This window comes from Podarcis liolepis (genome assembly GCF_965112155.1).
Source record: "Podarcis liolepis genome assembly, chromosome: 7".
NCBI classification, from domain to species: Eukaryota; Metazoa; Chordata; class Lepidosauria; order Squamata; family Lacertidae; genus Podarcis; species Podarcis liolepis.
The window spans coordinates 86669907-86682245 of NC_139561.1; the positions used below are offsets into that span (position 1 = coordinate 86669907).

General features: G+C 51.4%; 1 protein-coding gene across 1 annotated transcript in view; it reads right to left on the reverse strand.

Annotated features, from left to right (window-relative positions):
- Positions 1-413: 413 nt before the first annotated feature.
- Positions 414-12339, reverse strand: part of LOC310711103 (uncharacterized protein) — a gene marked incomplete at its 5' end in the record, with an annotated part of 59580 nt that continues 47654 nt past the window's right edge. Inside the window, 5 exons of the mRNA XM_083512575.1 lie at positions 414-1945; positions 4105-4246; positions 7608-7784; positions 9998-10044; positions 11879-11992. Coding sequence (XP_083368701.1) covers positions 1584-1945; positions 4105-4246; positions 7608-7784; positions 9998-10044; positions 11879-11992 — 842 coding nt within the window. The 3' untranslated portion in view covers positions 414-1583. The remainder of the gene's footprint in view (positions 1946-4104; positions 4247-7607; positions 7785-9997; positions 10045-11878; positions 11993-12339) is intronic.

The window sequence follows — 12339 nt, forward strand, 5'->3', positions numbered from 1 at the left end:
CCTTTTAGCCGCTAATCCACTAAGCCTTTAATAGCCGCTAAGCCTTTAATAGCCGCTAAACCGCTAATAGCGCTAATCCGCTAAGCCGCTAATAGGGTCGCTTCGCAAGACGAAAAAACCGCTAGACGAAGAGGCTTGCGGAACGGATTAATTTCGTCTTGCGAGGCACCACTGTACCCAGAACTAACCAGCTGCTGCTTCCGGAGGCTAGGAAAATTCTCGAGGACGGAAAGTCTTGCACCAAATGACTCTTAACCATGATGGACTAAATCTGGGCCTTCCAGACGTTCACTAGACTACAGCCCCCATCATCCCTGACCAACGGCCACACTGGCTGGAGCGGATGGGAGTTGTAGTCCAGTAACACCCAGAGGACTACAGGTTCCCCCATCCCTGGCTTAAAACATCCAGTGCGCCCACCCCCACAGGAGCATCCTCTGAGTCACCTGACAGGCTCTTATAGGAAGAAAAGATGACCTCTGATCTGACCCAGGAAGGGAGGTCTTAGCTTTGATGCCCCGTGACAAGAGATGGCCGATACAGTTGGTGGGGGTGTAGGGCCTTCGACGGGGTTCTCCTTGGCACATTTGCCCCCCCTCCCAGCAGGGCCGGCCCATCATGACGCTCGATGAGGCAGTTGCCTCAGGCGGCAGGCTGTGATGGGTGGCAGATCCAGCCCTCCAAGGAGTGTGGCACTCGCTGCTTCCTGCGCTTTTTGTCAACACCAGCCCCCTCTGCCTGCTTTTCGGGGGTCTCCATTCTTCTCCCCTGCTGCCTTCCCTGGTCCTCCTCCAGTCCCCTCAGGAAGAGGAGGAAGCAAGGGCTGGCATTTCCTGTTTTCCCTCGTGGCAAAACGGCCGGCAGTTGTCAGCAACGCTTGGCCACAAGGCAATCTTCCGCCCTGGCCCCCCTGCACTCCATAATGTTGCTTTCCGGACCATGTAGCCAATCGGTGGCTAGGTCCAGATGGGCGCGGCCCAGCTCCTCCAATCCCTTCTCTCCATTCAAATTAGACACACACAGCCCTTTAACCCCTTCGGAAGCAGAAGCAAGGCAAGGTGACTTTTCATTGTCCTCCGGCCAACCTGGACTCTCTGAGAAAAGTCCGGCAGCGGAGCCAAAATCCTCCCGGCTTCCATGTTGCCTTTGCCAGACTAAAGTTTGGAGGGACGGCTTTCCTCGCATCCAGAGAACTAATCTCCCCAACCGATCCCCCTTTAAGGAGTGGGGTCGTCATCCGGTGACCCAACCTGTTGGGCTTCCGCCTGCCAGCACACGTGTTTCACAGAAGCTGCTCCTCGCTGCCCTAAAGTGAAAGGCAGACAGGAACCCTGGCATCTTTTCCAAGTCAGAAATACAGCAGCGCTGGGCAAGTGTGGACGGACTGCTACTACGAAAGGCTTGATTGGTCAGGAAGGTGCTTTGGGGGTCGCACACCCCACTTTTTTGGGGGGGCAGTGCCACTGGGCTCTTTAGCCCCTGATCACAGTGCTGACGGAGTCCTCCTCTGCGGGTCCAATTCCCCTCTCCGCCTTTTTAATTTTTTTGCACACAGCTGAAACACCGTCCCCTCTCCCGCTGGGTCAGAGCAGAGGCCTTGGCAAGGCTGGGGCGGCGTTCAGCCGGTTCAGTTTGGCCCTCTCCTCGTTGGAGATGTCTGTCTTTGGGAGCCCGCAGGCCGGGCGCGTTCCTGGGGGTCGCCCCGCCTTGCCCGTGGCCTCCTCCTCCCCGGGCCCCTGCTCGGCGTCACCGTGGGTGAAGTTGCGGATCAGGTGGACGGCGTCGGGCTGCAGGCTGTTGTTGGTGGCGGGTTCCGGTGCGGCTGGAGGAGTCCCCCGGGATTTGCGGTGGATCCACAGCGCCAGGAGGACCAAGGTGGGGACCGCCAGGACGAGCAGGGCAGCCAGCGGCAGCAGCACATAGAGGATTGTTGTGTTGGCGGCACCTGGAAGGGAGAGGAGGATGAATGAGGCCTTGGGAAACAAAAAAAAGGCATTCCCAACCTGGTCTTTCGGACTACCACTCCCATCATCCTCGGTCAGGCAGCGTGGCTGATGGGAGTTGTAGTCTAGAGGGCTCCGGGTTGAGGAAGGTGGTCTCAAATCACCCCAGGGCTCTGTAAGCAGAGCAGGAGGCCCAAAGTTCAGTCCTTGGCCTCTCCAGGGATGGGAAAGATGTTTTGCTGGACTACAACTCCCATAATCGCCTGAAGAGGAAACGGGGCTTAGTGAGCTGGAAGAGTCTGTGGCAGAGAGCAGTCCAGAAGCAGAGGCTGGAGAGGAGCAGGGCCAAGAGGCAGAGATCGGCAAGGCTGGTGAGGAAACCAGAAAGTCCCACCCCCTCCTGAAGGAATGGGTTTCTGTGCAGTCAAACTGACTCAACCCCCCCCCTTTTCTTGTTTCTCCAAGAGAGCACTCTAAAATGCATAAAACTTGAGCTGTTGAGCAAATGCATAACAAGGACACAGCTGTATAAACAAACTCTCTCCTTTATCAGTCACGGCAAGGAATGACCTTGACTGTACCAGTAGAACAGAGAAGACATGTCTGTGCCTTATCTTATGTCCTGACCACAAAAGACGCACAGACCTAAGTCCGGGAACAACGCCAGAGCGTGTTCTCGGAGATGACGACCTCTTCCTCCAAGATAAGAGTAGGAAGAGGAAGATCCTTTTATGGTCAGAAGTACAGGAAGGAATACCCTTTTATGGTTAAGAGTACCAGAGCAAAAACATATGTGATGTCAACCTGCGTACATAGGCTGACATGGTTGGAGTCCTGGGGAAGGAGGGAGAGGGTGCCTGGAGGATATACCGTATTTTTTGCTCCATAACACTCACTTTTTTCCTCCTAGAAAGTAAGGGGAAATGTCTGTGCGTGTTATGGAGGGAATGCCTACGGGTGGCGGGGGGATCTGCTGCAGTCGTGAGCAGAGGATCCATGGCTCCCCTTCCTTCCCTCCTCGTGGCTAAAGTGGGAGAAGAGCCGCTGAGTGGGGAGGAGAGAGGGACAGAGAGCCTGGTTACAAAGCACGGATCCACATAGATCCTCAGGATTTTTGCACTGGGTCACCCCAAATTCACAATCAGATCACATAGCATGTCCATGGCTACAGCTTGCACCAAAAAAAATCACGCACCCACTGTTGCCTGGGGCCGCAGTGGTGCAAAAACGTGGTTACAAAGCATGGATCCACATGGATCCTCAGGATTTTTGCATTGGGCTACTCCAAACTCACTGTCAGATCACATGTCTGTGGCCACAGCATGAACCACAAAAATCATACATCCACCGTTTCGTTTAGAATATTTTTTTTCTTCTTTTCCTCCTCTAAAAACTATGTGTGTGTTATGGTCGGGTGCGTGTTATAGAGCGAAAAATACGGTATATATTGCCTGTAATCTCTGATTTCTTTGGACTTGCTGTGGACTCACCACGCAAGTGCCTTCTGCTATCCGGAGAGCAGAATAAACTATTTCTTTGAACTAACCTCGGTGTCATTTGACTTCCTTCCTCCTGCCCCGTAGCAACGCAGACCCAATCGGTGAACTCCAGTAAGGCTATACTCCTGCTTCAACAAGCTTCCCTCCTGCCTGGTCTCTTGTGCGAAAACGCACAAGAGGCATGAAATACGCCGTCTCCTTTTGCTTGGAGAGGAGGGGACATAGCCTGCTGTGGGACGGCAGGGCCTTTCAGCCTTGGCAACTGATTCATGGGCCTAAACCTACCAGGGCGAGTTGCTGTGCTCCTTAGGCCTGACACTCAACCAAGGCTGTGCAGATCGTTGGTTTTTTGGCTAATAAACGGTTAACTCCAACTTCGAATGGTGTGATTTACTGCTGGCTCGCTCTTCGACACTTTGCTTGTGGGTTCAACGTGGCCCTCCGGGCTTCTCTATGCGGCCCCTCAGGGCTTTCCCCAGGCCTGCCCCTCACCAGCCTCACTTTGCAACCTTCATCGGGCTGGAATGTGCCCTTGAACCCGGACAGTGCTTGTTCAGAGGACAGAGAGAGGGGTGTGTATACAAGTGGCAGCCATTGTTGAACTCCCCTATAGCACTCTGACAGCGTTACCTTGGGCCCCGCCAGCAGCTTCTGGCACCTACCTTGGCACACGCCGTCCAGGCAGGCCTCTCGCAGCTGCCGGCAAGCAGCGCCTTCGGGGCAAGAGCAGACGTAGCTGCCCTCGCTGCCCACGCAGGAAGCGTTGTCGGGACATGGGTTCGAGGAGCAGGGATCCACAAAGACCTGCCGGATCCAAACAACAAGGTCACAAATTGGTTGCGGAGGGGTGGAGAGGGGGCTGCAACCGGGTGGGGCAAAAATGTTCCAGATCGCCGGAGGTGGTTGTAAAGACGACCATCTGGACTCTACTCTTCTCTCCCCCCCCCCCCCCTTGAAAAGGCACAATTTGCCCAGGCAACATTCTGCGATGCATACGTCACTCAAACTGAGCGCATCTGCATGCATTTGGCATAACATATTCAACTTTGTGAATGCGCTGCACGAAAACATAGGTTCTGGAAAGCAAGCCTTATGAGGAAGCTGGGACTGTTTAGCCTGGAGAAGACGGAGAGGTGATATGATATACAGGGAAGTTGTTTAATGTTTGATGTTTTATTACGCTTTTATATATGTTGGAAGCCGCCCAGAGTAGCTGGGGAAACCCAGTCAGGTGGGCGGGGTATAAACAGTAAAAATATTATTACAGTGGTACCTCAGGTTACATACGATTCAGGTTAGATAGGCTTCAGGTTAAAGACTCCGCTAAGCCAGAAATAGTGCTTCAGGTTAAGAACTTTGCTTCAGGATAAGAACAGAAATTGGGCTCCGGCGGCACGGCAGCAGCAGGAGGCCCCATTAGCTAAAGTGGTGCTTCAGGTTAAGAACATTCAGGTTAAATATGGACCTCCGGAACGAATTAAGTACTTAACCTGAGGTACCACTGTATTATTATTATTATTATTATCATTATTATTATTATTACAGTGGACGCTCGGGTTGTGAACGTGAGCCGTGCGGGAGGCACGTTCGCAACCCACAGAGCTGCATCTGTGCACGTGCGGGTCGTGATTCGGTGCTTCTGCGCATGAGCAAAGTGCGATTTAGCACTTCTGCACATGCGCGAGCGTCGAAACCCGGAAGTAAACCATTCTGGTACTTCCGGGTTCGGCGCGGTGCGCAACCCGAAAACGCACAACCTGAAGCGTCTGTAACCCGAGGTATGACTGTATTATTACAATGGTACCTCAGGTTAAATACTTAATTCGTTCTGGAGGTCCATTCTTAACCTGAAACTGTTCTTAACCTGAAGCACCACTTTAGCTAATGGGGCCTCCCCCTGATGCCGCGCCACCGGAGCACGATTTCTGTTCTCATCCTGAAGCAAAGTTCTTAACCTGAGGTACTATTTCTGGGTTAGCGGAGTCTGTAACCTGAAGCGTATGTAATCTGAAGCGTATGTTACCCGAGATACCACTGTATTATTGTTGTTGTTGTTGTTGTTGTTGTTGTTGTTGTTGTTGTTGTTGTTGTTGTTGTTGTTGTTGTTACGGCCATTTCAATCCGAAGGGCTTTCACATGGAAGATGTGTTTTCCACTGCTCTGGCAGGTAGGACCTGAACCAATGGATTCCAACCACAAGAAAGGAAATTCAGAGTAAACATCAGGAAGAACTTTCTGACAGCAAGAGCTGTTAGACAGCAGGCTCCCTCGGGAGGTGATGGATTCTCTTTCCTTGGAGCTTTTAAGCAGAGGTTGGGTCATGTCAGGGAACTGACATCGGAGCTAGAGGCGGAGGGAAGGCTCTCAAATGATGCTGGAGAAGGGCCCAGCAGGGAGAGAGGAAGCTCCGCAGATGGGGAAGCAAATCAGCGCAACACCAGGGATATAGAGGGGCTGGTGGGGGAATCGGCGAGAGGGCTCCAGGACTCTTCACCGGACACCAGTGGGGAGAGCACGGGTCCTCCGCTACCCACGCCCACCCTGCGCAGAAGACTTCCGCGCAGAGAGAGTAGGAGGAGACTGGGTGTCAAACAACTTTTATGCTGGAAAAGATTTAAGAAACGCCCACTGACGGATTCTGCTAGCGACTGAGGCAGCCACGAAGTGAAGGGCTGTCCAGACAGAAAGGTTTAGCAAGGCAACAAAGCCTGGAGAGGCGGCAACTTACGCACCAGCAACCCATACACATTACAGGTGGCCATCTGCCATGGACAGTCTAGCTGAGATCCCTGTATTGCAGGGGGTTAGACTAGATGACCCTTGGGGTCCCTTCCATCTCTGCAATTCTATGAAGGCACAGGGGATCACGCTCAGCGTTTGAGGCTTCACGAAAAACAACACCCAGATTAATGAAAAAGATCAGCGCAGCACTGTCTCGACACCCTTGCCCTGTGATCCTTTTAGGAACTGAAGAGCTTTAGCTTGGGTGCTTTGACCTTGCCCCACAGAAGCCCCAGACACCCCAGGAGCAGGGGACAATTACCGGTACCTTGCAGCGACCAATGTGCTGCCATCTGCCTTATTGCAGGGCAGATTCGAGGGTAAACCATACGTGGAACGAGTCTGCCCCTGCGGTTTGATGGAGGTAGAAACTGTCTCTCATCTCTTGTTACGCTGCCATTTCTACGGGGATATACGCTGGGTATTTCATAGAATCATAGAATCATAGAGTTGGAAGAGACCACAAGGGCCATCGAGTCCAACCCCCTGCCAAGCAGGAAACACCATCAGAGCACTCCTGACATATGGTTGCCAAGCCTCTGCTTAAAGACCTCCAAAGGAGGAGACTCCACCACACTCCTTGGCAGCAAATTCCACTGTCGAACAGCTCTTACTGTCAGGAAGTTCTTCCTAATGTTTAGGTGGAATCTTCTTTCTTGTAGTTTGGATCCATTGCTCCGTGTCCGCTTCTCTGGAGCAACAGAAAACAACCTTTCTCCCTCCTCTATGTGACATCCTTTTATATATTTGAACATGGCTATCATATCACCCCTTAACCTCCTCTTCTCCAGGCTAAACATGCCCAGCTCCCTTAGCCGTTCCTCATAAGGCATCGTTTCCAGGCCTTTGACCATTTTGGTTGCCCTCCTCTGGACACGTTCCAGTTTGTCAGTGTCCTTCTTTATCACTCCTCTTATACAAAAATCTCCAAATGGGTCCGAACTTCAATGTCTAAAACTCCTGGTAGAGGACAAGGATCTAGAGATCACGCTAAGGGTGGCCAAATTCTGTGCGACTGCCTTAAAACATAGGGAACAAGCTGTACTACCAAAATGGTGATAATAATAATAATAATAATAATAATAATAATAACAACAACAACAATTTATTTATACCCTGCCCATCTGGCTGAGCTTCCCCAGCCACTCTGGGCAGCTTCCAATCGAGTTAAAAACAATACAGCATTAAAGGTTTTAAATGTCAACTTTAGATTATATTTTAGTGATCAAGATTTAACATACATTTTTAACTGCCGCTATAACTGTACTGTCTCTGTTATACCCAATTGCAATTCAATGGATTCCTGTTGTGTTTTATGATTTTCCTGATATTGTAAGTGAGCCGGAACTGGTCTGTGACCCTAATAATAAAATTCATTCAGTACCTCGCAGCGGCTGCCACTAAGCCCGGGAGGGCAGTTGCAAAGAAAGGTCTTGTTTTCCATCTCCTGGCATTGCCCTCCGTGCTGGCAGGGGGCGCCACCACAGGAGCTCAGCTCTGTCTCGCACTCTGCGCCTGTGTAGCCCTCCCGGCAGGTGCAGAGGTGCCTTCCGCCTTTCACCTGTTGGGAACAGAGAGGAGGAGGAGGAGGAGGAGGAAAGAGGCAGGAACTGGCGTTAGAGAATCGTCGAGTTGCGTAGGGAGGGGAATTGTGGAACACAGGAAGGGGCATAGGAATCGTGGAGTCATAACAGATGGCAGCTAACAGACTGAGGTTGAATCCTGACAAGACAGAAGTACTGTTTTGGGGGGACAGGAGGTGGGCGGGTGTGGAGGACTCCCTGGTCCTGAATGGGGTTACTGTGCCCCTGAAGGACCAGGTGCGCAGCCTGGGAGTCATTTTGGACTCACAGCTGTCCATGGAGGCGCAGGTCCATTCTGTGTCCAGGGCAGCTGTTTACCAGCTCCATCTGGTACGTAGGCTGAGACCCTATCTGCCTGCAGACTGTCTCGCCAGAGTGGTGCATGCTCTAGTTATCTCCCACTTGGACTACTGCAATGCGCTCTATGTGGGGCTACCTTTGAAGGTGACCCAGAAACTACAACTAATCCAGAATGCGGCAGCTGGACTGGTGACTGGGAGCGGCCGCCAAGACCACATAACACCAGTCTTGAAAGACCTACATTGGCTCCCAGTACGTTTCTGAGCACAATTCAAAGTGTTGGAGCTGACCTTTAAAGCCCTAAACGGCCTCAAAGGCCCAGTATACCTGAAGGAGCATCTCCACCTCCATCATTCTGCCCAGACATGGAGGTCCAGCGCCCAGAAGAAGAATTTGGATATCCCGCCTTTCACTCCCTTTAAGGAGTCTCAAAGCGGCTAACATTCTCCTTTCCCTTCCTCCCCCACAACAAACACTCTGTGAGGTGAGTGGGGCTGAGAGATTTCAAAGAAGTGTGACTGGCCCAAGGTCACCCAGCAGCTGCATGTGGAGGAGCGGAGACGCGAACCCGGTTCCCCAGATTACGAGACTACCGCTCTTAACCACTACACCACACTGGCTCTCAGAGAAGCCAAGTTACAGGGAACCAGGCAGAGGGCCTTCTCGGTAGTGGCACCTGCCCTGTGGAACACCCTTCCACAAGATGTAAAAGAGAACGACGACTACCAGACTTTTAGAAGACATCTGAAGGCAGCCCTCTTTAGGGAAGCTTTTAATGTTTAACAGACCACTGTATTTTAAAACTTTGTTGGAAGCCGCCCAGAGTGGCTGGGGAAGTCCAGCCAGATGGGCGGGGTATAAATTAATTATTATTATTATTATTATTATTATTATTATTATTATTATTATTATTGAGTTGTTGAGTTGGAAGGGACCCAAGGGTCATCCAGACCAACTCCCCACAGTGCAGGAATAATGCAAATGGGCTAAAGAGGATCCCATTCAACGAAATTGAATTGACAACTCATAGATGAACTTGCACAAAGGGAAACTGGCCCCCCAAGTATTGCTAAACCACAACCCTTGTCATCCAGCTCATTGGCCACGCTGGGTTGAGCTTGTGAGATCTGCAGTCAAAGAGGTTCACCATGCCAGAACAAATAATTATAATAATAATAAAATTTTATTTATATCCTGCCCTCCCCAGCCGAAGCCAGGCTCAGTGCGGCTAACAACAATAAAAGTAACACAGCATTCTAAAATCAATTCATTCTAAAATCAATTCAAAATCAAATTAATGGCAACCATTGGGCTAGAGTTCTGTGAGGATTACCAAGTGGAAGTCTTCCTCCAGGCAGACGTCAGGCCCACAGAAAGATCATGGGCTGGCAGATATCACGGATCTAGAATACCTAAGCTACTTTATACTGAAGCAACCCATCTACTATATATTTTGGAAAGTTGTCCATCCTGTCTGTTCTCTATAGGTTCGGCTGTCTCTTGATATCTCGTTGCCAAAGTCGGCACAAGGGTTCCTGGGGGGTTGGTGGGGAGGCAATCTGTGTCTCCGTTTGGGCGCCATGTTGAATCAAGATGGCGGGCCAAACTGGGCCTGACACTCAGCCCAGTCTGTGGAGATGGTGTTTTTTGCTAGCAAAGAGCTAAATCCGCCTTTGAACTTTGTGATTACTGGCTGGTGGGCTTCTGCGGCAGCAGGGCAGTGGTCCAAGAAAGCCGGCAAGGCTGAGAGGATGAAAATAACCTGGCGGGAAGTCTCTGCCAGCACAGAGTTGGGTGGATTTCTCAGGGTAGCATCCCTAAAATGGCAGCCCCCAATTCTTGATTTTGAAAATTTTCTCTTTCAATCCGACCTGAGCACCCACACACTTACCTGGCAGGTCCCTCCATTGCGACATCGTCTCTGGCAAGAGTTTTCTCCTATTTGGGAATAAGGGGGTAAAGTAGAGAATGGGTGTGTGATCACTGAACTTCTAAGCAGTTCCCGCGAGAGAAATACACTATTTATTTAAGACAGTGGTTCCCAGTGGGTGCTTCCACATAATCCATTTAAGGGTTCTGTGGCACAATTCACATAACAAAAACTACCATAGAGATACCGTATTTTTCACCCTATAGGACACATTTTTCCCCTCCAAAAATGAAGGGGAAATGTGTGTGCGTCCTATGGGGTGAATGCAGGCTTTCGCTGAAGCCTGGAGAGCGAGAGGGGTCGGTGCGCACCGACCCCTCTCGCTCTCCAGCCTCCAAACCAGGTCTCCGCAGGAGGTGGGAGTGCTGCACGACTTCGCGCAGCTCTCCCATGGCTTGCGGAGAGCTGCCTGCACCCCGAAGCCTGGAGCTCAATGAGCTCAGCGCCCCCCAGGCTTTGGGCTTCGCGTAGCTCTCTGCAAGCTGTCGCGCACCTCTCCCACCTCTTGCGGAGACCTGGTTTGGAGGATGGCGGTGGGGAGAAGCGCACTTCTCCCCAGCCCCACAAGCTTGGGGGACAGTGGGGAGGCGGAGCGCCGCCACCCGGCTATTCCCCGACTTGCTTTGGAGGCTGGCGGTGGGGAGAAGCGCACTTCTCCCCATCACCAGCCCCACAAGCTCGGGGGACAGCGGGGAGGCGGAGCGCGCCTTCCCGCTGTTCCCCGACCTGGTTCTTCCAGCCCTGCACCTGGTGGATAAATAATTTTTTTAAAATTTATTTCCCCCCCCCCCAAAAAAAACTAGGTGCGTCCTATGGGCCAGTGCGTCCTATGGGGCGAAAAATACGGTATCAGAATTTTCAAAAGTAAAGGGGTCCATGGCTTGACTTTCGAAAAACAGCCGGTCCGCAGTACTTCGCTAAATTGGGAACCACTGGTTTAAGACATTTCTATACCCCTTGATTATTCCCCTTTCTCAGCGGTGTACATAAAAAACTACCTATGGAAAACAGGCCAATAAAACAGTAAACATTTTATCCGTAAAACCAAACACCACCTTAAAATGTCTGCCGGAACGAGAAAACCGTACATCATATCCGCACTATGCATTGAAAGTGCATCCAGTGCAGAGTTAAAGCGTGTGGCTTTCCTCAAAAAATTCTGGGAACTGTAGTTTTCCCCTCGCAGAGCCACAATTCCTGGCACCCTTAACAAACTACAGTCCCCTGATTCTTTGGTGGGGGGGCCATGGGATTTAAATGTGTGTGGGGTGTGCTTTAAATCGGTGGTGTGGATCTGCCCTCAGTCGTGTGCCTGATGTTCAGGAAGGAAGCCAACCAGACTGCAAAAGGCCAGGACGGTTTTCAGCTGAGCTGTCTGGCTCGAAAGCAGCAGTGGGCAACTTCTGGTCTACAAATCCACCTTACGACACCTCCATCCCCGCTTTAGCCAAACCTCTACTGTTGCTTAAAACCGCCATTTTAACACCTGCCTTCTCTTTTGCTCCCCAACTGTGATGGGGCATCCCCATTCCTCCAAAGTCGGGGGCTGCGTGACGACAGCCTTACAGTTCTATGTCTATAGGAAGATAGCTGCCTGGTTCAGAGTCTCACCAGTCACCCATCCAGGGCTCTATTCTCTCATCTGATTGGACAAAGGTCTCTCTGAGGTCTCAGGCACCAGTCTCCCCCTAGCCTTGCCAAGGTGCGGATGTGTTCTTATCACTGGGTAACAGCCCTTCTCCTTGCTACGGGTACAAATTGCAGTGCGCCAGCCAGATTAAGGCTTACTTTGCCCCCACTTCTGAATGCGTGTCGTACCCCACTGGGGTCCCCCGTCCTTACTGATATTGCAGTTTGTTCCAGTCCAGCCGTCCAGACAGTCACAGAAATAGCCCCCGATGAGGTTTTTGCACCCACGCGCGTGGAGACATGGGTTCTTCTGGCATTCGTTCACATCTGGAAACAAGAACATGGGGAATTGGCCAAGCCAAATCAGAGCCAAGGTCCACTGAGGTCACCATCAACAGCTTCCAACAGTGATCAGCCAGATTTCTCTAGGAAGCACAATGGCCTAAGGGTTGCCTCTCGCTGGTTGTACCCAGCCACTAGAGATATAATACTCCTGTAAATGGAGGTTCAGCCTAAGTATGTGACTAAAACCCAAACGCACCCTTCCTCCAGCAATGTGCCCGGTCTGATTTGTAAAGCCACTGTAATGGGTATGAGTTACTCGTGTGTAAACTGCCGTCTTTCTGGGGCTTAATTGCCTTGGTTAAACTGTTCTGACTGCACAGCCCATCTCC